General features: G+C 54.6%; 1 protein-coding gene across 1 annotated transcript; it reads left to right on the forward strand.

Annotated features, from left to right (window-relative positions):
* The first annotated feature begins 1,385 nt into the window (after nt 1-1,385).
* Nucleotides 1,386-26,147, forward strand: CNTN2 (contactin 2). The gene is made up of 22 exons (XM_049858162.1): nt 1,386-1,464; nt 6,166-6,310; nt 6,441-6,616; nt 6,825-6,920; nt 7,330-7,539; nt 7,811-7,910; nt 9,071-9,246; nt 9,660-9,796; nt 10,279-10,408; nt 12,412-12,562; nt 12,664-12,791; nt 13,094-13,269; nt 13,783-13,903; nt 14,528-14,686; nt 15,118-15,267; nt 16,910-16,980; nt 17,277-17,511; nt 18,601-18,713; nt 20,367-20,553; nt 20,840-20,952; nt 22,334-22,502; nt 22,883-26,147. The coding sequence occupies exons 1-22, from the start codon at nt 1,386-1,388 to the stop codon at nt 22,990-22,992; spliced, it is 3,132 nt and encodes a 1,043-aa protein (XP_049714119.1). The 3' UTR covers nt 22,993-26,147.
* Nucleotides 26,148-27,206: the final 1,059 nt, after the last annotated feature.

Consider the following 27,206-nt stretch of genomic DNA (forward strand, 5'->3'; position numbering starts at 1 on the left):
GACAAACTGACAGGTGGTGGGTGGTCTCCCTGCTCTTAGGTGTCTGCAAAGAAGCAGGCAGGGCAGAGAAGCCCCAGCTTTGATGGGAAGCTGGCAGGAGCCCAGAGACCCAGGCTCGCTCAACCAAAACCAGGCCCTAAGATTCCGCACTCCTCCCAGGGCTCAGAAGTCAACCTGGAGGTGGGGAGTGGGGGGCAAGGGTGGCCCTGAGCCCTGCTAAAACCAAAAAAATCCGTTGCCATGTTGAGTTGATTCCGACTCATAGCAGTTTTTTTTTAAGGTGCACAAGGCTTACAGTAAGCAAGGTACGCACAACCTTGATTGTGTTTACTTACTAATCTGTAGTGCACAATTTCGCATTGGTTTCAAAAATGTGAAAAACAGGTGAAACTGCCCTACAGATTAGTAAGTAAGCACAAATAAGCCCATGCGTACCTTGCTTGTTGGGTCATCTGTCCCTGCCCTCACCTCTCAAGAGGAGACCCTGTTTTTCAGACCAATGGGCCGGTCTCCCACTTGCTCTTAGCGCCCACCAGGGCATGGCTCCCCGTAAACAAGTGTCTGCTCATCCCTGGGCAGAGGGAGGCTCCTGCGGAAGCGACATTAACTCCTTCAGCCCAGAAGGCCTGTCTAGGCCCACTAGCCATCAGTCCATCTGGTCGGGAACTAATGGGGCCAAGGTCACGGCTTCACCCTTCTAAGTATATAACTCTCTTACCTGGGGATCAGGTGAGAGGGTGTGGATGAAACAGGGAGACCCCCCTCACTGCTAGGAAAACAAAGCTGGTTCTGAGAGACTTAATGCAGCTCCCAGAAGGGCCTATTACCCAAACCCCCTCCACCCGCCGCAAGCAGCTGGGGAGGTGGGGAGGTGGGGAGGTGGGGAGGGGGAAGTCTGCCCCAGTTGCTGCAGGAAGATGTTACTAGCTCTTGAACCCCGGCCCTGGCGTTGTTCTCCTGTACACCCAGGCGGCAAGAGCTATTACCAGAATGAGGACTCGTGGGCAGGTGGGTCCCCCCCTCCCAATTAGCCACTGCTTTCACTTCCTGAGCAGCACCCCGCTGGCTGGAGTGGGGTGGTGGGGGCCAGTAGGAGGCACTCAGCCCAGGGAAGAGCGTCTTGGTAATAGCCAAGCCCCTTCCCCTGGGGCTGGGAGGAGGATTAGTGCTGGAGCAATTCCAGCCGCCCCCACCTCCCCCTACCCCCACCCTACCCTCCATGGGCCCAAGTAAAAGCTTTGCCGACCCAGATGTGCCTGGAGCTGGAAGGGAGGGCCTCCGCTCAGAGCTCTCATCCTCCTACCTCCCTAGGTCCTTCTCCGCCTCCAGCCAGAGACCTGCGCTGGACTCAGGCTCCTCTCGTCAGCTCCCCAACTCTGCCTAGGATGCCCACCATGGGGACACCCACCAGGAGGAAGCCACCCCTGCTGCTGCTGGCTGCTGCAGCCCTTCTCTCCTCTGCAGGTAAGAGGGTACATCTCTCTGGAGCTGAAGCCCAGCAGGGACAATTGTGTCGTTGTATCAGTGCTGTTACTGTGACGATGACTACAGAAATAACAGCCTGCATTGCTGTACCATCTATATTTCCTCCCTAAAAGGCTCCCATTTGTGATTCTCTGAGGTTAGAAGGAGAGGGGATGAGTCTTCCCCATATTATAGGTGAAGAAAGAATGACCCAGAGAGGGTGAGTAGCTTGCCCTGGGTCACGCAGCAAGACTAGGCACAACCAAACCAAAAATCCAAACCTGTTGCCATTGAGTTGATTCCAACTCATGGCGACCCCCCGAGTTACACAGTAGAACTGCTCCATAGGGTTTTCTTTACGGCAGCAGATCACCAGATCTTTCTTCTGCGGTGCCATTGGGTGGGTTTGAATCGCCAACCTTTAGGTTAGTAGTCAAGTGCAAACTGCACCACCCAGCAACCTCAGGCACAACCAGATCTCCATAACATCAGTCCAGAGTTGTAGCCTCTAATGCTGCACTGTCCAATAGGGGAGCCAATAAATTAAAATGAAAACTTTAGCTCCTCAGTTGCACTAGGAACTAGACCATCTCCAGTGCTCTGTAGCCATATTGGACAGTACAGGCTGTGGGGAATTTCCCTCATGGCAGAAGGTTCTACTGAGCAGTGTGTTCTAGGGGCCTGACACGAGGAGACAGGGACAAAGACTGCAGGACTCTGTAAGGATTCCTCAAGGCAACGCTCACAGCTTGGCAAACAGACATAGTGGAATGAGACCTGGGAAGAGATGAGGCAAAGCAGGGGAGGCCCAGGCAAAGGCAGAGGGACCCAGGTAACTGTCTTACCCTAGGGAGAAGGGAGGCTGGCAGAAGGGGGAGGGAGCGAGTTGGGAAGAAGCTGGTGAGGCCCTGGCTAGCTGGACTCTGGAAAGAGCACCGGGCGGGAAAGGCTGGAGGACAAGCATGTCCTCTAGCTGGAGGGGGGTCTCTAGCCCACCTGCTCCTCTTCTGACGGGCCTGCTGGAACCACTGCTTGGCCCTCTGCCCAGACCCCCAGCCCAGATCAACAGGCATTCCTTTCCTCCTTAAGATCTCTGTGGGGGAAGGAGTACCCATCCTCCATAGTCCTTCTGGGGTCCTAGCCTCCATCTCCACCTCCCCTTCTCTTCCCACCCCCTGCCTTCACAAGGCCGCAGCCAGCAAATTTTTAGGTTCTTTTCCCCCCAGGGAAGGAGCCACTGGCACACTTTCAGAGGCCTCATTATGTTCCCAAAACCAGCTGTTGACGAGTTGATTCTGACTCATGGAAATTCCCTGTGTGTCAAAGTAGAACTGTGCTCCAGAGGGTTTTCAATGGCTGGTTTTGTGGTGCTGGAATCCAACGCCGCAACCCCAGGGCAGGTTAGCAAGGAAAGCCAAGGGCTGAGGCACCTTCCATGGGCGGGTGGGAATAAGCTATAGGGTTTTCCATGCTTGTTTCTCTGAACCTCTGGGAAGCATCTGGCCAAGTCCCCGCTCCTTGGCAGCTGCCTTCCTGCCCCTCTGGGTCTAAGGACCCTGGGTTCCCATAGCCCCTGCCTCGGATGCTGTGGTTCAAGCACTGAGCTGTCCCTGAGTGACGGGGATGCGGAGAAGCCTGGAAAGTTCTTCCCCGCCCTCTCTGGGGTGGGTGTCTCCTGCTCCGTGCAGCCTGGGCTCAGAGGCAGCAGGGTCTGAGACCTGGCTCCCCAGGGAACAGCTCCTTCCAGCCCGCTGGGTCCAGGGGCAGGTAGCTGGGCATGGGAGTGCTGGCTGACTCCTCCCACTCTCCAGGTCAGGGGTGTTTCCCAGCTGCCTCTTGACTTAGGACATGATGGGACTCCCAGAGTCGTGCAAACGGTTAACGTGCTCAGCTGCTAACCAAAAGGTTGGAGGTCTGAATCCACACACAGGCATTTTGGAAGAAAGGCTTATCCATCCGCTTGCAAAACATCAGCCACGAAAACCCTATGTAGCAGATCTACTCTGCACACATGGGGCTGCCGTGAATCAACTCGACAACAACTAACGCATAGCAGGCTGATGGCACAGTGCGGTGGCTCTCCACCCCAGCTGCCCTGCGGAGTCCCCATGAGGCATTTGTAAAAATGTGGAGTCCTGGGCCTCACTGTGGTAGCTTCTGACTCAGTGCCTCTAGGATGGGAGAGGGCCCCTGATGATGGGAGACTGAGGCCAAAAGTCTGGGACACTGTGGTTAAGGATGCTGGCTGGGGGGTGAGACTGGCCCTGGTTCAAATCCCCAGATCTGCTCTTCGTGGCTGTGTGATCTGGGGTAAGTTCTTTCACCTTTCTAAGTCACGGTTTCCACGCTCCTAAGATAAGAAACCAGTAGCGCCCTCCTTATACAGTGTTTACGAGAAGGAAATAGGGAGCATGGTACCTGGTAAACAGTGAGCACTCAATAAACAGCACCCATCCAGAGTTGCCTCAGAAGAAAGGCCTGGAGATCTACTTCCAAAACTCAGTCATTGAAAGCCCTAGGAGCACAGTTCTACTCCAGCACACATGGGGTCGCCATGGGTCAGATTCCACTGGAAAGCAGCTGCTTTATTTCCGTTATAGTGGATTCATGGATACACACCAAGTGAGCATAGAAGGGCATTGGAGCTGTGTGAGCATGGGCGAGTATGGGACCAATGTGTGTGTGTCTTTAGCCTGGTATGCGAGTAGCTCAGAGAGGTACACACATATACATGTATGCACGTATGCACGTGTGGTTGTGAGCACATGTAAGAAGGGCTTGTGAGCAAGGTGTGGAAGGGTATGTCTGTGGATATTTGGGTGTGCTAAGGCTGAGTGCAGAGGAGAAACTTTTCTCAGGAAGAAAGCCAGCCTCACAGCCATCAGTGTGCCTTGAGCCCACTCCACCACCCCCACCACCCAGACAGAGTTCCCAGAAGCTGGTATTGTACAAGGTGGTTCCGAGCAGCCTGGCTGCCTTGGAACCCCCTCCTCCCCTCTCCTCCCAGCAGTCCCAGCTGGGGCAAGGATGCCTACTCTCTGCCACCATCATTAATTTGGGATTAAGCTGGGCTCTCCAGCCAAGATGATGCATCAGCCACCGTGCATCTCTGAGGCCTGGGGCGGCGATGAGGGATAGTGGTGGGTGGGGGGGAGAGGGTGGGGGGGCCTGCACCAGGCCAGTTCTGGGAGCCCTGCTCCTTCCTTATTCTGAGAGCTACTAAACAGCTGCCCCCACTCCCAGGGGGCCAGGGCCTCAGCTGCAGCATGGGGGCCCCAAGCCCCACTCCGAGCTGACAGCTAGATGGTTGGGGAGAACAGGCACTAATTGGTTAATGGGGATCCCTCCCCCCATGACCCACCAAGGAGGGGCCGAAGTCAGCTGTGCTGAGGGGTAGGAGCCAATTAGGGGAGATCTGGCTCCCAAGTGATACCACCAGGCCAGGCACTAGGCCCACCAGTCTACAATCAGAGCCGCCCCACCCCTGTGGAAAGGCAGAGGAGAAGCACCGCCCCTCTGTGCTTCTGCGTCCTTTGCCCCTGCCCCGTGAGGCAGGACAGTGGTCGTGGAGGCAGAGAAATCCCTGTGTGGGTGGGATACCCGTGTGTTCCACAAAGTCAGGAGCCCACGGCCTAAACTTGTCAGTACCGCAGACACTGTGTGACCACGGGAAAGCCACTCCCTTTTCTGGGCCTCTCTTCCTGGAATCGTCACACGAGAATTTCATAAAAAGGGAACTGTCCACCATCCAACAAGCCTTGCTCCTTCCCTGATCTCCGCCCACACCACGCGTGGGTCCCGCAGACACTAGCTGAGCACATTCCTCCTCAGGCGCCTCACAGCCATTGTTCTGGGACATCCTCCCACAGACCTGGGAGCTGAGTTCATATTAGTCTTACCGTTTCACAGGTGAACACACTGAGGCTCAGAAGCATTCTGTAACTTGCCCAAAGTCACACAGCTAGCAAGAGGCCCAGCCTAGCCCCAAAGCCCCAAGCAACTTCCATGGAGCCAGGCTGCCCCAGAAGGTACACACATTCTCCCTCCACCTTTCTGGCCTGGTGACATCTCATGCATCTTGCAAGGCCCATCTCAAACCCTCAGATCATCTCCTCCATGAGTCCCTCCCTGACTGTCCCCACGCAGTGTCCATTGCTTCCGCTCCAACAGCCCCCAACATCCTGGCCCTAAACCACTATCTCAGCATTGACTGTCTGCATGGACTACAAGCTCCTTATGGAAGAGGGACTGTGTCATTCATTTCTGCAACCCAGTCTCTGGCCCAGTGCCAGGTATACAGCAGTTGCTCCATACCCATGTGTAGGAGAGACGACTGACTGAACTAACTTGACCAGATGGGGCCTGTCCACTCTATTTAAATTTCTGTTTATTTGTATATATAGAAATTATTGACTTGGTTGTGTTCTGCTGTGTATATTCTCAACAACAACAAAAAATTAGTTTAAAAAATCTATATTTAACTTACTTAAAATTAAATAAAATACAGAGCTCAGTTCCTCAGCCACACTAGCCACGTGTCAAGTGCTCAATGGCCAGATGTGGATTGTGGCTGCCATATCGGACAGTGCAGAAAACAGTGTTTCCATCATCGCAGAAAGTTCTATTGATGGCTCTGCCCTAGAGGCCAGGCTCCGGCCAGTCCCAGGTCCTGAGGCCTCTGGTGGTGTCCCTGACCTGCAGCTTGGAGCTCCGCCCAGGGATCCCCGGCCACCTTTGGGCCTGTCTTTGAAGACCAGCCCCTCGGTCTGCTCTTCCCAGAGGAGTCTACAGAGGAGAAGGTCACACTGGCATGTGGCGCCCGGGCCAGCCCCCCGGCCACCTATAGGTGAGACCCCCCCCGTGGTGGGCGCTGGGAGGCCCTGGGTAACCACACAGTTTTTTCTCACATCTGCCCTGGTGCAGGGCTGGGTCCAGGTGGGCAGGACTCAGTTTCCGCCCTCTGCTCCCTGCTGCAGGTGGAAGATGAACGGCACCGAGATAAAGCTGGAGCCAGGTTCCCGTCACCAGCTGGTGGGGGGCAACCTGGTCATCATGAACCCCACCAAGGCCCAGGATGCCGGCGTTTACCAGTGCCTGGCCTCTAACCCAGTCGGCACTGTCGTCAGCAGGGAGGCCGTCCTCCGCTTTGGCTGTGAGACCCATGGGACACCAGGACACTGGGCAAGGGGCGGGGGGAATGCTGGGAGAGAATGCCCAGAAAGGACAGGTGATGCCCTCAAGACAGGCTTCCCTGATCCCACAAGACATGCCCCGGTGGTTACTTTGCCATGGAGGATGAGCTGGGGAGGGGGCTCCCAAGTTTGGGGGACAGTGCCTGAGCCCCCGATGTCCACCTCCAGTTCTGCAGGAATTCTCCAAAGAGGAGCGAGACCCAGTGAAAACCCACGAAGGCTGGGGGGTGATGCTGCCCTGTAACCCACCTGCCCACTACCCAGGTGAGTGGGAGCCCTGGGCCAAGGTTAGGGGGCCCAGGAAGGGCTTCTAGACCTTCAGCAGTAGAGGTATGGAATAAAAGGTGGCAAGTGACCCGTGGAAGCACTCATCTCTGGGTCCCCATCTTTCAGTGACTTCTGTGTTTCCTTTCTGCACCTATCATTTCCTTGCTATAAGCTTTACTTCCACCTGCACTGAGAGATCCCTGAGGACCAGGGCCGTATCTCCTACATCACATTGGGAGGTCCTTGGGGACAGGAGCTGGGTGCCGCTATCAGAATGGAGCTCCCGGAGGGGACAGGGGGCTCTCAGGGACAGGGCCCACAGATTCCCACTGGGTGTTGGGGTCCCACCCAGTGCTGGTCCGTGAGCCCAGCACCCTCTGGTCTCCTCAAACTCCGCACATCCTAGGCTTGTCCTACCGCTGGCTCCTCAATGAGTTCCCCAACTTCATCCCGACGGATGGGCGTCACTTCGTGTCCCAGACCACAGGGAACCTGTACATTGCCCGAACCAATGCCTCGGACCTGGGCAACTACTCCTGCCTGGCCACCAGCCACATGGACTTCTCCACCAAGAGTGTCTTCAGCAAGTTCGCACAGCTCAACCTGGCCGCTGAAGGTCAGGATCGGGCATGGTGGGCAGGGGGGAGCCAAGAGGGTCAGCAGCTGGGAATACCTCTAGGAGATTGTGAAGACCAGTTACCATCCCCTCCTCAGGCCCCACTGCCAGGCCTCAGACCCTGGCCCCAGGCCCCCTAGGGGAAAGGGAATCTTGTGAGACTCCACTCAGCTGTCCAGACAGTCTCCTCTGAAGGGGGCTGGGATCCCACACACTGGAGCACCTGCCCTGGAGCTGTTTGCGTCTGCTGTGCAAACCCCTCTCTCCCCAGATCCCCGGCTCTTTGTGCCCAACATCAAGGCCCGGTTCCCAGCAGAGACCTATGCGCTGGTGGGGCAGCAGGTCACCCTGGAGTGCTTCGCCTTTGGGAAGTGAGTGGCGGAGGAGGGAGGGGACCTGGCCAGGGCACAGAGTCTCAGGGGCCCAGATGACCCCAGAGCGAGGGCAGGCAGGGCCTAGCAGAGTGCCCACGTCGCAGCGGGGGGCCACCACCCCTCACTGCACACTAACTCTCCCATCAGACATCACACATGCCAGGGGCCTTACACATTTGGGGTCACTTGGTCCTCCCGGCAACGCTTCCCAGGCTCGCACAACTCACCCCGGGCAGGTACAGACCAGCACCATGCATGGACACTAACCCTGCTTGGTCACTGACTTGGCCATGAGACCTTGGGTCAGCCACTTGACCTCTCTGAGCCTCAGTTTCCTATCTGTAAAATGGGAATAACAATACCCACCTCACAGAGTCACTGTGAGGGTTAGATGAGCTATTGTGTGTCACATGCTTAGAACACTGCCCAGCAGTCAGTAAGTGCTCTATGAATGCTAGCAGTTAGCTTTTTAAAAATTATAACAGAAAGTAAGATCTATCTGGTTCATCCAGGAAAGGAGTTCCCAGAACAGGGCTAAACAAACAGCAGGTGCTCCATAAATGTTTGTTGAATGAATGAGTGTGATCTGTACTTTGATCCCCTCTTCCCTCAAATATCTCCTTCCATTACCCTGTTGTCGTGTGCTTTGTGGAAAGGTATTGGGCTTCCAGAAAATCCATATTAAAAGCACACAGAAGGGTAACATATTAAGCCTTTACAACCCAGTGATGCCTCAGTTCATTTTAGCATACAGATGGCTAATACTAGAGCCCTTTGGGGAGCAGAGGCAAGACCCTGTTGGGGGAGAGGAAAAGGGGTCAGTAAAGACCCAGGTCCCAGGTGACCGCTGAGGGGGACAGACCCAGAAGGGGCACGGTGGTCAATCAGGAGATCGTCTTCACTGGCTTCACAATGGTTGCAGGAACAGGATAGGACAGGGGAGCCCTGCCCCTCGCCCGTTCCCTGCCAGTGCCCTGAGCCATCCTGCCTTCCTTGCCCCTACCTCTGTCCCCTGCAACCCAGGCTGCCCTTGTCCTCCTCCACACGCCCACCTGCCCAGCAGCTCAGGAGGGCTGAGGGTCTGGGTGCAAGGAAGAGCAGGCACAGGGGAGAACGCCCTGCTCAGCTACCCTTTCTGACTTTGTCTCCCCTGCCAGCCCCGTACCCCGGATCAAGTGGCGCAAAGTGGACGGCTCCTTGTCCCCACAGTGGGCCACAGCTGAGCCCACCCTGCAGATCCCCAGCGTCAGCTTTGAGGATGAGGGCACCTATGAGTGCGAGGCAGAGAACTCCAAGGGCCGAGACACCGTCCAGGGCCGCATCATTGTGCAGGGTACGGAGCTTGGGACACCCGTCCCTCTGCTTTCATGTTTGGCCCTGAGAAGACAGACCCAAAAGTCAAGGAGGCACTGGAAGGTCCCTGCTGAGGCCTCTTACTCCAGGGTTGCACTGTGTGGGGGGAAGAGACCGGTGCTGTGGCCAGCTCGGAGCTCTGGCAGAGGCTCCAGAAAGAGCACATGGAAGGCGTTAGAATGATTTAAGTTGCTAAAACAGCCACAAAGTGCCAACTTTCTTGTACCTGCTTCTTCCTTCCCCCTCGCTCCTTTGTCCTCACCATCCCGGGATGTTGGCAGCGCCCTCTGCTGTCCAGTACAAGTACTGCAGCCCTGCAGTTAGCTCGTATTTAATGAGCTTGGAGGCCCCTCTCAGTTCATCCGAAGGCTTTCTCTCCCTTGTCCCACACAGCTCAGCCGGAATGGCTCAAGGTGATCTCGGACACGGAGGCCGACATCGGCTCCAACCTGTGGTGGGGCTGCGCGGCTGCAGGCAAGCCCCGGCCCACAGTGCGCTGGCTGCGGAATGGGGAGCCTCTGGTCTCCCAGGTAGGAGACCTGGGGCTTCTTCCCACACACCACCTCCCTGTGTGCTCACCTGGTTCCTCAGCCCAGCCCCTACCCCTCCAATGGCAGCTCCTCTGGGCCAGTTAGGGTCCCAGAGGCTGGTTCTAGCTGCTTCTTTCTACTCTAGAGTCACATGGCCACAGACTGGTCAAGGCAGCCCAGTGGATGGAGTCCTGACTGCAGGGTCAGAGGGTCCAGCCAAGACTCGCCTGTGGTCCTAAGTGGATGACCACACCCCCTGGCTTTAGTCTCCTGAGTGCAGGGAGGTCCCTCCCAGGACTCCCACCTGGGATTCCAGGAGGCCCTGAGATAGAACTGGACACAGGAACCCACCTCCACTTCTCCTTGAGGGAGCTGGCAGCTTAGAGTCTCCAAGGTGCCCGCCCCCGCCGGCACCTCCATCGTGGTCGTACAGTGGTCCTGACCCCCCACCCTGCCCTGCCCTGGGCTGGGCTCTCTCACAGAGCCGGCTGGAGGTGTCGGCTGGAGACCTGCGCTTCTCCAAGCTGAGCCTGGAGGACTCTGGCATGTACCAGTGTGTGGCTGAGAACAAGCATGGCACCATCTATGCCAGTGCCGAGCTGGCCGTGCAAGGTAAAGGCCCAGAATGGCCAGGGAACTTCCCTGGGGGGACACAGCTGGCTTTAGGAGTTCTGAGCTGCAGCACAGCCAGCTTTCTACGCACAAACCCATTCGCGCACGCACACGCACACACATGCACGCACACGCACACACGCATGCCCACACACATGCACAGGCACACACACACACAGTTTTCCTTAGCTTTCCAAATCGGAGAACTTAGGAATTTGAGAAAGGAAGTGAAACGCTAGGCTGTGCGTGCTTGGGGGACAGGGTCTCTGACTTGTTCCTGTCTGCCACAGAGTAAATGTTTGCTGTTGGGAGAAAAAATTGGCAAAAGTCATTTAAAACCAAATCCGTTAGTCTGTGTTTGAACCCTTTCAACTCTGTCACCTTTGGCCAATTACTTAGCCTCTTTCTGTCTCCATTTCTGGGTTTATAAAATGTGGGCAGTAGTAGGGCTAACTTCACAGGGGCGTTGTGAAGATTAAATAGGATCAAAAACCAATCCTGTTGCTGTAGAGTCAATTCTGACTTACAGCGACCCTATAGGGCAGAGTAGAACTGCCCCATTCGGTTTCCAAGGGGCGCCGGATGGATTTGAACTGCTGAACTTTCAGTTAGCAACCACAGCTCTCAACCACTATGTCACCAGGGTTTCCAAAAATATGATCAAGGTAAAGTGTAAAAGACCTGCCCATCACATAACCAGGAAAAAAAAAAAAACTCTCGTTGCCGTCAAGTTGGACTCACAGCCACTCCACATGTTATAAAGTAGAACTGCTCCACAGAGTTTTCTTGGCTGTAATCTTTATGGAAGCAGATAACCAGTCCTTTCTTTCACGACACTGCTGGATGGGCTCAAACCACCAACTTTTCGGTTAGTAGTCAGGCACAAACCGTTTGCACCACACAGGTGCCCAGTAATTGTCGGTTGGTGTTAGTATTCTTAGTTGCATGACTTGAGCTCGCTGAGCCTCAGTTTTTTCATCTGTAAAATGGACTTAATGATCCCTACCTCATAAGTTATACTTAGGCTTAGCTAAGATTTGTTCATTTATCCATTCAGCCAATATTATTCAACACTTCCTAAAGAGTTAACTTGATAGATAAGGTCTCGGCCTTCAAGTAGTTTACAACCCAGTGGAGGGACATAGACAAATAAACACAAAATCAAATCAGATAATTTCAGACAGCCACACTGCGTAAAGGACATACAGTAATGCGGGGTAGAGGGTGGGTTGGTTAAATGGAGCGGGTCAGGGATGTGACCTGAGGGTTAAGAAGGAGCAAGCCATAAGATCTGGGGGGCTTACAGACAAAATGTATAGCAAGTGCAAAGGTCCTGAGTCTGGGAAAAGCTTGGCATGTTCAAAGTAAAAAAAAAAAAAAAGGCCCAGGTGACTGCAACATAATGAGGGAGGGAGAAGGCATCGAGGTGTGATCAGAGGTGGAGGACTGACTTGTCTGTGTGGGAGAAGTATGCGTAACAAGACATGTGCCAAGTCAACAGCTTCTACACATTCAATTCCGTGACACTGATTGTGCTCATCATGTGCAGCCATCACCCCCGTCCTTTTCCCAATTACGGGTACTGACTTTTGAGCTGCTGTGAGGAGCTGGACTTCATTCCAAGCTCAGAAGGAAGCTACTGGAGAGTTTGAAAGTGCAGAGTGACATGGCCTGATTTATGTTCTTAAAAAGATCATCCTGGCTGCTGGGTAGAAAAAGAGAGTGTAGGCAGGAAGCACCCAAACAGGAAGGCCAGTGAGGGGTTTTCAATAGTCCAGGCAGGAAACCCAGTGGCCTGGACCAGAGCAATGGCGGGGGGCTAGTGGTGGTGAGAGGGGCTGGATTCTGGGTGCACTCTGGAAGCAGTGCTGCTGGGAGTCTCTCTTGGCTGGCCCCCAGCGTATGTAAAGTGCTTAGTGCATGGCCAGGTGAAGTACGTAACCAAGGGTGCCTGGTACCGTTCTTCTCCCACGGGTGACTGTGGGCTTCCCCTTTCCTTCCAGCACTGGCCCCAGATTTCAGGCTGAATCCCGTAAGGCGTCTGATTCCCGCGGCCCGGGGGGGAGAGGTCATTATCCCATGCCAGCCCCGAGCAGCTCCAAAGGCCGTGGTGCTCTGGAGCAAAGGCACTGAGATTTTGGTCAACAGCAGCAGGTACCACCCCAGCCCACCGCGAATGGCTCCTGCCCGTCCTCATTCCCCTTGGAGGCAAGTCCCCTTCCCGTAACTACAGGTCTGCTTTGGCCTCACTGCAGAGTGACTGTGACTCCAGATGGCACCCTGATCATAAGAAACATCAGTCGGTCAGATGAAGGCAAATATACCTGCTTTGCTGAGAATTCCATGGGCAAAGCCAACAGCACCGGCACCCTTTCTGTACGAGGTAAGGGCTCAGCCACCACAGGCTGGCTGTCATCTCTCCTCGTGGCCCTGCTCTTGTGTCCCCATATTCCTCCCAGTTTAGTTCTGAAGCCACTCCAGGATCCAGTTTTGCTTGGGGCCACGATCTAGAATCTAGTCTTGCCCCCTCTCACACATGCATGGGACTGCTGAGGCATCAGGACACCTGTCACCACACTGCCTCTTTCCTTCCCTGGGGCTGAGGACACAACCTCTCACCTGTCCTTCTGCACCTGCCTGGCCTGTTACCTCCCATCCACCCAGGGTCCTCGTGTTTCTTGGCAGATGCAACCAAGATTACTCTAGCCCCCTCAAGTGCTGACATCAACCTGGGGGATAACCTGACCCTGCAGTGCCACGCCTCCCATGACCCCACCATGGACCTCACCTTCACCTGGACCCTGGATGACTTCCCCATCGACTTTGATAAGCCCAGGGGTCACTACCAGAGGGCCAGTGTGGTGAGCTGGGCCCTCAGGGCTCCACCCTCATCCTGGATAGACAGGGAACCCAAGACATCCGTAAACACCACCACCTTCAGGGTTCCTGAAGCCCTTTCATTCCCTCAGGCCATGCACAGGGAGCGCAGCCTTGGGTTAATAACCTCGCTTAGGCAGCCCGTTCCCCAGATGCCACCCGACGGCCATAAAGCTAGGAGAGGGTGAGGGGCAAACCTGGGATCCCAGGAGCCCCGCAAGACTCCCTCCCCATGGCTGTTTTTGCTGTCTCACAGATGACATTATTAACTTGGACAATCGGTGATTGTCTTCCACAACAAATTCTGCTGTTTAGCCCCCAGGGGTACGAAGTGGGGGAGTAGCTGATTCCTACCATTGAATAGACAAGAAAACTGAGATGCTGAGGAGCCTGTGGGCCTAATGGAGCAGGGACTCCCAAGCTCTGTCTCACAGCTTACTGCACCAGCCAGGGCTGCTCTCCCTGACCTCCCCCTCCTTGCTTTCTGCCCTGTGCAGAAGGAGACAGTCGGGGATCTGACCATCCTGAACGCCCAGCTGCGCCACGGTGGGAAGTACACGTGTGTAGCCCAGACGGTGGTGGACAGCGCATCCAAGGAGGCCACGGTCCTGGTCCGAGGTGATGGGGGTTCCCACCTCCACCCCCACCCCAGACTTCCTGAGAGCACCAACTGAACTATCCTGCCCTTCCACCCCTGCCCTCCCCTCCCTGCAAGCTGTCGGGGTTTCTGGCAGAAGTCCATTGAGCTGGACATGGTTCTTTGCGGGTTCTAAATGAGATTATTCCTTCAAAGGGAAACTTTTAAAAACTCACTTTTTAAAACAGATCCCCCAAACCAGAGTGCCGTGCTAAGGCCAGAAGTTTTCAAAGACTGAAAAACCACTGCCGATTCCTACTCATAGTGACCCTCTGTGACAGAGCAGAACTGCCCCATACAGTTTCCGAGGCTGTCATCTTTTTTCAAAGACTAGTCCTGGGAAATCTACCCACACATCTATTTGAGGGCTTCCGTGAGCCCCTCCTGCCTTGAGACCAGGGGTCTGAACACATCCCTCCCACCACACAACCCCACAGTCACCAACTCCCTGCCTCATTCCTTGCCCTCCCGCCTGGGGGGGGTTCACTGTGCCCTCTGCTGCCCCCTCTTCATACCGCACCAGCTCTAGCCGGGCCTGGAAGAGGTTGGCTCAAATCTGAAGCTCCCCAATTCTGACCCAGTGTGTGTCGGACCTCTTGATGCAGGTCCACCAGGTCCCCCGGGAGGTGTGGTGGTGAGGGACATCAGTGACACCACTGTCCAGCTCAGCTGGAGCCGTGGCTTTGACAACCACAGCCCCGTTGCCAAGTACACCCTGCAAGCTCGAACTCCACCGGCAGGGAAGTGGAAGCACGTTCGGACCAGTAAGTGTGAGGCCCTGCCCTCGTAGGTGCTGATGGGGAGGTGGTGGTGGACAGGAGAGGGAGTGCTGAGCCTGCAGCTCCACAGAGGACAAGCATAGGCCCTCTGCCTGTTGGGAGCTCCCAGACCAGGAGGGAGGAGAGTGGGGGAGGAGGCGCCCAGTCTGCACTCTTGAAGGATTGTGAGTCTATTCCAGGGGCAAGAAGAATATTAGTGCAGGGAGGGTGTGCCCAGCTAAGGTGCCAAGGCAGGGAGCCTCGTGCTGCTGCCCCAAAACGCTAGTGTTTCCATCATTTCTGAAGCACGTGGCAGGCACTGTGGTGAGCACTGGGTACAAAGGGGAGACTCAGGCCCAGGCCCCGCCCTCTGTATCCAGACCGATACACAAGTGCTGTGAGGTGGACTTAAAGTCTCCACTCCCGCTGCCTTGCAGATCCTGCCAACATCGAGGGCAACGCCGAGACCGCCCAGGTGCTGGGCCTCACGCCCTGGATGGACTATGAGTTCCGGGTCGTAGCCAGCAACATCCTGGGCACCGGCGAGCCCAGCGGGCCTTCCAGCAAAATCCGGACCAAGGAAGCTGGTGAGAGTCACGGGTCTCCCAAAGTGAACTAACATCAGGGCAGTGCCCCTGGTCCTCCTTAAAAGGAGCCCAGGCAAGCAGCAAGCCAACTCTGAGTTACAGCCCTGCTCTCCCAGCGGCCTCGGACTCTCCGACATACACATGGGAGAGGAGCACCAGGCAGGACCAGGGCCACGGCACCGCATGATGCCTGTCAGGGATAGGAGGACCAGCCAGTCCAAAGCCCTCATTTCAAAAATGGGCCAACCTTACAATTGCATATGAATCTACAATTATCTCAAAATAAAAGGTTTAATTTTTTTTTTTTAATGGAAAAACCAAGGTTTGGAGACGGGAAGGGTCACACTGGCAGAGTGTGGACTCAAACCCAGGATCATGGGTGGTGGGCAGATGACCTCCTGGGAAGGCTTCAACTGCTGACATCAGTTAATGAGGAAGGTGTGTGTGTATAAGTTGTGCAGGCGGGTAGGGAAGCAGCCAGTGTTTGCAAGTCCTGCTTCCTTAGCCCTAACAGGATCAGTATCTGCCCACCACCCTCAGAGCCTGAGCCGGGAAGGAAGGGAGGAGAGAGCAGACAGCCATAGGCCCTGGTCAGCACCTGCTGAGAGTACCCTGTCCACTCTGCAGTGGAGCCCTCCCTGTGGCTGCCGTGGCCCTGGAGCCTTCGGGGAAGGCCAGAAATAAAAGCCCTGGGGTCCTGGGAGGGGCTGCAGCACAAAATCAGGACTCTGCCTCCCCTCCTCCCACCCAGCCAACCTGCCCCACTGCCTGCTCAGTGGATGTACAGTGAGGGTCTGCTTTCTGGTCTCCCTGAGACGTGTTTCCCTATATGCTCCCAGCTGACTCTCCACACTCTTTTTGGAATCACGGAGCATCTTCAGCGGGTACCTCTACTAAATAAGGAATTCCAGGAGAGCACTTCCTTTGATAGACCCTAAACTTCTTTCAGAGCCAAATGTGGGTGGCCAGGGGTCTCCTTCATTCTAGCATCCCAGGAGTTGATGGGCTAAAGAAAACTGGGATGCAGAGGAAAGATGGTGGACTTTGAAATAAGAAGAACTGAGTTCAAATTTTGGCTGTGCCACTTATTAGCTGTGTGACCTTGGGCAAGTCACATAACTGCTCTGGGCCTGAGTCTTTCTACCTGGAAGTAATAACTCCCACCTCATAGCATCAAATGGGCAATGTGTTAGGGCAAATTTTTTAAGTTATCACCATCAGAACCAAGTGAAAAGTCTCCAATTGCTAGATACTCTGCTGAAATATTTTGACCCTCAGCCAAGCCACCCCCTTCTAAGTGGTGCATGCTGATAAAATACATTCTTCTTTTAATATCAGCCTTGTTTAATACTAGAGACAACTAGGAAATTAAATCTGCCACGAAAAGAAAAATAATAATAAAATACCCTGGAATCGCCAAAGAAATGCCTTTTGTATTAACTGCAGTTCTGGGTTATTTATCCCATTTAATTTAAAGCAAACAAGAATTGATCTGTTTAGTTTAAGCCAACAGGAGAGAAGAGGAAAATGATCTTTTATGGAACATCTAATGTTGCAGGATGTTTTACAGACACGGGCTCAGCATTTTTGTTGCTTCGTTGCGCATTAACAAGCCACATCTGTGTACCTTGTCCCCTCACAGCCCCCTCGGTGGCCCCCTCAGGGCTCAGCGGAGGAGGTGGAGCCCCGGGAGAACTCATCATCAACTGGACGGTAAGCTGCCCAGGACAGAAGCAGAATGTGCCTCCGATTCTCTGGGGGGCGAGTCCTGCCCTCCCCGCCACCCCCACACACTGGTCTCCGGGCTGGAGTAGAAAGGGTCTAAATAGAGCTGCTGCCCCGTACCGACTCAGGGGCTGACTATGTCCTCTTCCCCTCCCCGGCCCTGCGTCCCGGCTGCTAGCCCAGGAGGCTCAGGCTGTCCCTCTCGTGAAGGTTGGGTGGAGCCAGAGGATGGGCAGGGAAGCGCGCCCACGGCCCCACAACCATGCCACGCTCTTGCCCCTCAGCCCATGTCGCGGGAGTACCAGAACGGAGACGGCTTCGGCTACCTGCTGTCCTTCCGCAGGCAGGGCAGCGCTAGCTGGCAGACCGCCCGGGTGCCCGGCGCCGACGCCAGGCACTTCGTCTACAGCAACGAGAGCGTTCGGCCCTACACGCCCTTTCAGGTCAAGATCCGCAGCTACAACCGCCGCGGAGAGGGGCCCGAGAGCCTCACTGCGCTCGTGTACTCGGCTGAGGAAGGTGGGCTGCCCCTGGCACGGTCCAGCTCTGCCACTTACTAGCTGTGTTACCCTGGGCAAGTTACTCAACCCTTCTGAGCCTGTTTCCCCTCTCCATAAAATGAGGATAACAGTTCTCTCACAGGCTGTAAACTAAGCCAAACCCATTGCCATGGAGTCGACCTGCCTCACAGCAACTCTATAGGACAGAGTAGAACTGCCCCATGAGGTTTCAAGGAGCCACTGGTGGATTCCAACCACTGACTCTTTTTTTTAATTGCATTCTACATGAAGGTTTACAGAACAAACTAGTTTCTCATTAAATAGTACACACACTGTTTTATGACACTGGTTAACAACCCCATGACATGTCAACACTCTCCCTTCTCAATCCTAGATTCCCTATTACCAGCTTTCCTGTTCCCTCCTGCATTCCAGTCCCTGCCTCTGGGCTGGTGTGCCCCTTTAGTCTTGTTTTGTTCCATGGGTCTGTCCAATCTTTGGCTCAAGGGTGAACCTCAGGAGTGGCCTCACTACTGAGTTGAAAAGGTGTCCGGGGGCCATACTCTCAGGGTTTCTCCAGTCTGTCAGGCCAGCAAGACTGGTCTTTGAGTTAGAATTTTGTTCATTTTCTCCAGCTCTGTCTGGGACCCTCTATTGTGATCCCCATCAGAGCAAAGAACTGGGGACCTTTTGGTTAGCAGCCAAGCTCTTAACCACTGTGCCGCCAGGGCTCAGGGCTGTAGTGAGAATAAAATTAAACAAGACAGTGATTAGCATACAGGAGATGCTCCCTCAGTGAGCTACGGTCCCTGAGGTGGGGCTTGTGGAGAATGCTACTCCAGACCCCACTCAATACCATTGGAGGAGGTTAAGTGAACACCTGGGCCCTAGGCCATTAGCCTCATTTCTGCAACCCCTCCCCCCTTTTTCTCCCTGGTCAGGGCTGAAGAGGGAGGTTCTCTGGGGAAGGCCGAGGGTCAGAAAATGGGCTCTGGGGGTGTCCTGGGCTCTACTCTAAAACCCTAGCAAGGATGCTCTCAGGTTGGGGCTGATCTGTAGGGCACAGGGAGGCCGTGGGAGACCAAACTCATTCTTTTCTGGTCCCCAGAGCCCAGGCTGGCCCCTGCCAAGGTCTGGGCCAACGGAATCTCATCCTCGGAGATGAATGTGACGTGGGAACCAGTGCAGCGGGACATGAATGGTGTCCTCCTGGGGTATGAGGTGAGCACTGACCCCTGGGCCTGGGGAAGGAGGGTGCTGGCTTCAAGGCCAGGTGGGGGCAATGCACAGCTAGGAACACCCCCTGACAAGTCACTCCCCCTGCAATCATCCACTCGCTGACTTGGCAGAGAGGACCCAGTCTAGGCAGCACTGTGGATACAGACTGAGCGCCCCCCGCCCTCTATGTCTGACATAGATGGCCGCACAGGAAGCATTGGCTCAAGGCCACCATTGGAAGCAGCGGAGCCCAAGTGGGGAGGAGCAGGCTCTGGAAGGGGCATGGCCTGAGAGACTCCTTCCCACCTCTGCTGGGGAGCCCTCCCTGTGGCTGCTGTTGCCCCAGGATTCAGCCTGGCACCCCTGGAGGGCACAGGGAACATGGGCCAGCTGATCTTCCAGTCCTGGGAGAACTCTGGGCCCAGCAGTCAGTGACCTAGCTCTAGGCCCATGGATGACTCTACACGTAGGTACCTGTGGAGCAGATGGAACACAAATGAGAGTAAGAGAAGGAAAGAACATTAGTCCGAACTGTCATTGTCTGAGGGAGACTCATCAGGCTGGGTGTACTGGTGATATTGTAAATTCCATTCCAGTAAGCGAGCTCTGCACAACAGCTGAGGCAAGACACAGTGAAGAGAGAAATCCAAACTCTGCCCTTGATTTTAAATGTTGTTGCTGTTAGGTGCTGTCGAGTCGGTTCCAACTCACGGTGACCCTATGTACAACAGAATGAAACACTGCCTGGTCCTGCGCCATCCTCACAATCGTTGCTATGCTGGGCCCACTGCTGTAGCCACTGTGTCAGTCCATCTCATTGAAGATCTTCCTCTTTTTCGCTGACCTTAACATGCCCATGATATTAAGCCTTAATATCATGATTGCTATTAAAAAATGGGTTTGCATTTACTGAGCAGCCATCATAAGCTCGTTAGGGGTTGGAGGGCTACCTTGCAAGTACAGATAGGCACTTCACGCTGCTGTGGTGACTTCTTCAGCTCTGGTCCAGTGCAGCTCACGCACACTGAGTCATGTCAGTCAGTGGAGACGTGCATGTTGCTATGACACTGAACGGGTTTCAGTGGGGTTTCCAGACTAAAATGGGCTAGGAAGAAAGGCCTGGCAACCACTTCCTAAAGTCAGCCAATTAAAATCCTGTGGATCACAGTGGTCCAATATGCAATCACGGGAATGACACAGGACTGGGCAGTTTTCATTCCGTTGTGCATAGGGTTGCCATAGTTAGGGCCCAACTTGATGGCAGCTAATAACAACGACAAGAAGTCCTTAGCAGAATCCCCATGGTTAGTCCCTGATATAATTAAATGGGAGTGGGCTCTGGCAGGCCGCTGCTAGGAGGAGTCTGTGTACACCCCGACTCATCACCCACCCATGCCCTCATTTAGTCCACGTATTAAGCATCTTCCTTGGGCAGGGCACTCTGCTGAGCACCCAGAAGACAAAAGTGACCACCACTGACTTGGGTCTGTTCTCTGAAATGCACAGCTTAGTGTCCAGGCTCTGAGACCCATGACCGAGTCACAAGGGCCAGGGTGAGGAGGAGAGGGCAGTATGTTAGTGTCCAGGGCCTGGGTCAGGTAGCCCTGAGGTCCTGGGCCTGATCCTGGATGCTAGGGCACCCCTGCCCCCCTTCAGATCCGCTACTGGAAAGCTGGGGACAAAGAAGCAGCCGCTGACCGAGTGAGAACTGCAGGGCTGGACACCAGTGCCCGAGTCACCGGCCTGCACCCCAACACCAAGTACCACGTGACTGTGCGGGCCTACAACCGGGCCGGCACTGGGCCTGCCAGCCCTTCTGACAGTGCCATGACCATGAAGCCCCGTGAGTCCATCTACCTGGGGTAGAGTAGGGGGGTGGGGCTGATAAGACAAAAGCTCCAGCCCACAAGCCCTGGGCCGGACAGAAACATGGCAGCCAGCCTAGCGGAACGCATGGCCTCTGAAGCGCCTCTCTCTCTTGGCTTTGCATGGGGCTTGTTTCTCATACAGTGGTGACAGAGTATAACTGCTATAGGCAGACCTCCAGAAAAGGGCTGGCTAAAGAGCAGGGGGCGGGGTGGAGTGGGGAAACATCATCAAGTCTCCCCAACTCTCCACCTCCCTGGCAGCTCCACAGCGACCTCCTGGCAACATCTCCTGGACTTTCTCAAGCTCCAGTCTTAGCATTAAGTGGGACCCGGTGGTCTCTCTGCGGAACGAGTCTGCAGTCACTGGCTATAAGGTGAGGAAGGGACCAACCAGGCATCAAATGGTGAGGAACAACTTATCTGCCTTTCCAGTAGATTCAAGGGCTTCCCTGGGTGGCACAAATGGTTAAGCGCTGAAAAGGCTGGCAGTTGGGACCCACCCAGAGGTGACTCAGAAGACAGGCCTGGCAATCTGCTTCTGAAGAATTACAGCCATTGAAAACCCTGTACAGCACAGTCCTACTCTGCACACATGGGCTCACCATGAGTAGCTACTGATTTGATGGCAGCTAACAACAACACAAGGGAGCTGCAACTTATATTAAGAAGGATCTAAGTTAGATGTCAGCAACAATTTGTGATTGTGAGAGGCAGGAAATACGCCAGTGGTTCTCCGGGTAGATTGTAGTAGAGACCAAAAAGGGGGCAGATATCCCACTTTGGTAAGTGGTGTCTGGGGTCTCAAAAGCCAGCAAGCGGCCACCTAAGATGCATCAATTAATTGGTCTCAACCCACCTGGGGCAAAGGAGAAAGAAGAACACCAAAGATACAAGGGAAACATGAGCCCAAGAGACAGAATGGGCCACATAAACCAGAGACTCCATCAGACTGAGACCAGAAGAACTAGATGGTGCCCGGCTACCACCGAAGACTGCCCTGACAGGGAACACAACAGAGAACCCCTGAGGGAGAAGAAGAGCAGTGGGATGCAGACTCCAAATTCTGGTAGAAAGACCAGACTTAATGGTCTGACCAAGGCTAGAAAGACCCTAGAGGTCATGGTCCCCAGACCTTCTGTTAGCCCAAGACTGGAACCATTCCCAAAGCCAACTCTTCAGACAGGGATTGGACTGGACTATGGGATAGAAAATGACACTGATGAAGAGTGAGCTTCTTGGCTCAAGTAGACACATGAGACTATGTGGGCAGCTCCTGTCTGGAAAGGAGATGAGAGGGCAGAGGGGGTCAGAAGCTGGCTGAATGGACACAGGGAATACAAGGTGGGGAGAAGGAATGTGCCATCTCGTTAGGGGGAGTGCAGCTAGGAGTTACATAGCAAGTTGTTTATAAGTTTTTGTATGACAGACTGACTTGATTTGTAAACTTTCACTTAAAGCACAGTAAACAGAAAAAAGGGGGGGGGGGCAGATAGTATCACTGTGGAAAGGCAGGGGTAAAGCCTTAGAGGTCCTCCTAGCCTAAGGACTCCGCATAAAGAGTTAGCTGCTTACGAGCTTTCCTCCCCCAAATGAAGAGCTTGTTCAAAAGCTTAGTCCTGGGCCGTGGAGACAGAAGGATGGGTGAGTGGGAGGGCCTTGGAAACCGTTGGGCCCCTCCCAGTGACTGGAGCTGGGGAGGAGAGAATGATCAACCCTGGTATAAGAAATCTCCAACTGGCTAACCCCTTCCTACAGATGCTGTACCAGAATGACTTACACCCGACGCCCACACTCCATCTCACCAACAAGAACTGGATAGAAATTGCAGTACCTGAAGACTTTGGCCATGCCCTGGTGCAGATTCGGACCACAGGGCCCGGAGGCGACGGGATCCCGGCAGAAGTCCACATCGTGAGGAATGGAGGTGCTGCCTCTCCCTCACCCAATCCCCAGGAGTATCAGGGTCCACCGAGATGCCAATCCCAACTCGGCCAAACACAAAGGCGAATGAAGAAGACAGGCAGTACCCACTTACAGAGCAGTCCTGGAATTACCCCGTCATTGCCTCCCCCCACAAAGCATCCCCGAAGGCCAGGGAAGTTAGGGTGCTCCTTTTACAAGGCGCAGGGAAGGCTGAGGGTCCCACAAAATGCTTTAGGGCTGAAAAGACCACCCAGCCATCTACACTCCCCATCCTGACACTGGCCCTCTATGTGTCTCCTTAGGAAAGACCTTGATCCTATCCAGAGGTGGGTGGGGTGGTCCAGCTGGCTGCAACTGCACATTTCTGCCTGCTGATTTCAGGAACAAGCATGATGGTGGAGAACTCAGGAGTCCGTCCAGCAGCATATCCTGGTGCCATCCTCTCCCACTCCATGACAATGCTGATCGTCCTTAGCTACCTGGAGCTCTGATCTCGACCCCCCTCCCTCTCTGCCACAGCTGGACGCCCACCTCTGAGGGACACCGCCAGCTGGCCCCGGCCCCTTCCAGACACCAAGGTGGCCCAACACTGTGCCCAAGAGTGGTTGCTTTTAAATACCTACTTTAAACAGTGCCCTTTTTGTAGGAGGTAAGATGTTCCAAATTCTGCCTCAGGATAGAACCCACGCGAGGATTGTTTTCCGTAAATTGAGAGGCAACAGGCAGTAACTTCCATGGTAATACCGGACTCTACGCCTGGGCCCTCTAGGGCACCTGGATGGAAGGAAGGAACAGACCTGTGGGAAGAAGGGGGTTTTTTAACATGATCTTTAGATCAGCAGATATGGCACTCTGGGATCCCTTCTGGACCCTGCCCCTCAGAGAAGAGTCCTGGGCCCGACAGGAACATGAGTGGACTGAAGAAATGAGACAAACCCTGGGACCAAGGGCTCTCCTACCTTCTCCTCTTGTGGGGTGGCCCAGCTGGACCCTGGCATTGTCCTTGATGACTCCACAGAGGCCCCTGGTACCACCTGGGCAGCTGAGAACCAGGGCCCTGATGTCTGCAGCCAGGGGATGATACTCCAGGCTTGGGGGTGGGGACAGGAGCTGAAAAGGGCTGAGAGGCTGATACTCCTGGGAAAGGGCATCAGCCTGGGCCTGGGACACAGTCACAATCCAGGTGAAGTTGCTCTCAGCCAACACTGCCAACCTGACCCTGTCACCTCCAGAGTGACAGAAGCCACTACACGTGACTGGATGACTAAAAGGGCTGTCTTGGGGAGGTTTCCCCACTCCAAGACCCATCCTCACAGGCCCTCCCAGGGTTTGGGCAGCATGTGGGGGGACAGGAGACCACCTCCAGCTCCCCCCACCGGCCTGTGGTCACTCCTCATCCCTCAGGCCCCAGGACCCTGCTCCAGCACCACTGACAAGCCTGGGAGAGTAATGGGAGCATTCGTTCTTTGTTTTGGAATCAGAAGTCTTCTGAGCCAAGCTGTGGTTCTGACTGCTCCCCGGGAGTGCCCTGGGACTGCTCTTTTGACAGGGTGGTCCCTTTGTGTTTCCCCAGAAGGACAGGGGTTAATAAATGGGACACGCTATCTTGCACTCCGAGTATATTACAGTTACAAAACCTCCGAGTGCAAGAGTCCTTAGAGCTCAACTTGTCCAAGCCCCTCACTTTACAGATGAGGAAACGAAGGTCCAGAGAGGGTTAGGGACTTCCCAAGGTCACACAGGCTGTAAGTGATGGAGCTGGAATAAGAGCTTGAGTCTCCTACCTTCTGGGTCAAGGCTCCCTGACCGTGCAGAGGAAGGGGGGCACAAGCTGCTCCAAGGGGGCAGAGCTGAGCAGCTCTGGACTGGTTAAGAAGGCAGTCAGGGCAGTAGGGTGTGAAAACTCTGCTTCAAGATGTCCAGGTTGTTGACCGTGGGGCTCAGCAGTGGCTGTTCCTAGCCCAAGGTGCAAGCAGACTCCGGGAGACATCCAGCCTGTTCTGTCTTCTCAGCCTGGCTGTGCTATGACCTCAATCGCAGTGCTGGCTTGAAGCTCCCACCCCTTGCTCCAAGAAAAGAGGCCAAAGCAAGGACAGGGATGCCCCAAGCCACTGCTGACAGGTGGCCCTTCATGTGTGGCAGCACAAAGCAGGCATCCATGGGCACAGACACTTGGGGACTCCCTGAGCCTGTGTGCTGTCCTTTACAGGCAGAGCTCAATTTTGTTACAGTTTTGTAAACTTCCACCTCCTGCTCTCTTTTGCTGGGCAGGTTTATGTTAAATGTTTACCACTACAGTATTTTGTTTAAACATCTGCTCATATCTCTACTCCCTACCACCACCCAGCACCCCAGGCCAGGACTGCCTCCCTGGAGCCAGGACGGCCAAATCCTGCTCCCATGCCCACCCCCTACATGCAAGCCTCGGAGGGCTCAGCTATGCGACCCTTCTGCCATGACAGGGACCCAACATGGCCCAGCCTCCCTCCAGGCCCTGTTGGTTGTGATTTGGTCTGTGCCCAGCTCTCCATCAGGAAGGGAGTGCTGGGAGAAAGAGGTGTCCTTCCAAGGGTAAGCTGGTTCTTTCCTCATTCAGGGTTGTGGTGGGGAGGCAAGGGTCAGGTATCTTGGTGCTGGGCCCAGAAGGATAAAGTAAATTGGCACAGATCCTAACCAGTGTAGCTGGAGGATGCAGCCCCTCAGCTTGCTTGAAGCAAATATAAAAGATACTCATGACTCAATATTTTAGTTCTAGTGAGGCCCAGGGAACAGTGGTCAAGCACTTGACTGCTAACCGAAAGGTTGGTCGTTCGAACCCACCAGCCACTTCATGGGAGGAAGATGCGGCATCTTCCGTAAAGGTCACAGTCTCGGAGACCCTATGGGGCGGCTCTCCTCTGTCTACACGGTCGATAGGAGTCAAATCCACTCAACGGCAGCGAGTTTGGTTTTTTGGTTTAATGAGGTCCAGTACAAATGGAAAGGAAGGCAACTTGCTGGGAAAGGGTTTTAACCAGGAAAACAAGCCCCAGGAAAAGCTAACCCCTGTGCGGGGAGCAGTGGTTTGGGGGGTGTAGGACGATACTGACACAGATGACGCTGCAGCATGACGTCCCTTAGATGACTGGTTAAGGAGTAATACGACCATAGGTGGCTTGAGGCTATGTAGGCGTTTAGGACGGAACAGCCTCTTGTCGCGGTGGCTTGTACGCGAGCTGGCTTGAAAGGGGAAAACCAGACTGGATGGCTTTTCAGAGTCCCTTCCTGCCCAAGAGGCCTCTGGTTTTCTTCTCTGCTGGGATGGGCCAGGGGAGTAGAAGTTTGGCTCCCTCTAGCTGTGATCACTAACCTTACCCTGGCTTTCCCTCTGACACACACCAGGCTAGTTTTGCCAGCTTGGCAGCCCCAAAGGCAGCCCCAAAGTCAGCAAGGGACAGCAGCCACAAACAAGTCCTTTACCACCCAGCTTAGTGACCAATACGTGCCTTGAGGACCAGGGACACAGCCTGCAAACACCGCTTCAGGGTCTGCGCACACCAGGCTCTGCCTTCAAGGCCCTTTGCCCTTGCCGTGGTTACTTAGTCCTTGTTGCTCTCACAGTGCAGATGTGTATCAGCGGAGGGCAGCTCTCAGGATCCAGGTCTCAGGACCCAGGAAGGTCAAGTGACTCTACGGTTATTCAGGGCATCAAAGGGTAAAGATGGTGCCGGGGAGTGGGAGGACCATCTCTGAAGACGGGAAGTGAGAGCGGATTGGGAGCCCACTCTTCTCATGGCCCTCCAGACCTCAGTGCCGAGCTCTTGGGCTCGTTCCATCGTCCAACCAGCTATGTGTTCGGTTTGCGGGGGAAGGGAATTCTTTCTCTTTTTTGGTAAAGTAACAACAGGTGAGACTGGGGTTAGACATCAGAAAGAACTTCTGCAGTAAGACCCTGGAATGACTGGCCTTGGAAGGACTAAGGGGCTCCTTTCTTTTTTAGGGATCACTGAAGAAAGTTTTGACAGCTGCTGGTCATGGTCTAGGTTAGGTGAAATCAGGACTGGAGGGAGAGTCTTAGAATCAAAGTCTTTAGCAAGGAAGAGTCTTGGGGACACATCTACTGTAGCCCCTGCTCCTTGAGGAAGTGACTGAAGTCACACAGCCAGTAAGAGGGAGGGCTCACCCCAGGCATTCTGTTTACAACTGCTTTTCTCAGTCCCCAGAGCCATCCAGCGTGTACCTGACTACAGGAGCCCAATATCGCCAAGAATGCTTTACTCCTGTGGTCCCTTCCCCAGCTATACAGGAACCTCTTTTCGCCTCCTGGTCCCAAAATGTGACTGCCAGCTGGGCCCGAGTCAGAGGGATGGCAGTACTCTCTCACCTGTGTTCTCTGGCACAGATGTGGTACCCTATTTCTGAGTCAGCCCTAACCCAAGCTTCATCCTGGGCATGCGGGAGGTTGCCAAGAGGTTCCTGAGGTGGTATGCCAGATGGACTAAAAGGCATTTTCTAAGGGGCTTCAAAGAGCTCTGTGGAAACAGGTGCCCAGTAGCTGAGGGGCACCTAGTGGACTTGTATATACTTATAGGGTCATATGGCTTTGGGAGGGGTAAAAACAGGGCCAGAGAGCTTTGCCAGCAGCCCAGGTAGCCACAGGGGCGTAAGGATTTAGTGCCCTTAGATGGCGTACACCGTGCCTTGGCCTCAGACTCCTCCAGCTTCC

The sequence above is a fragment of the Elephas maximus genome, chromosome 18 (genome assembly GCF_024166365.1).
Source record: "Elephas maximus indicus isolate mEleMax1 chromosome 18, mEleMax1 primary haplotype, whole genome shotgun sequence".
In the NCBI taxonomy this organism is placed as follows: Eukaryota; Metazoa; Chordata; class Mammalia; order Proboscidea; family Elephantidae; genus Elephas; species Elephas maximus.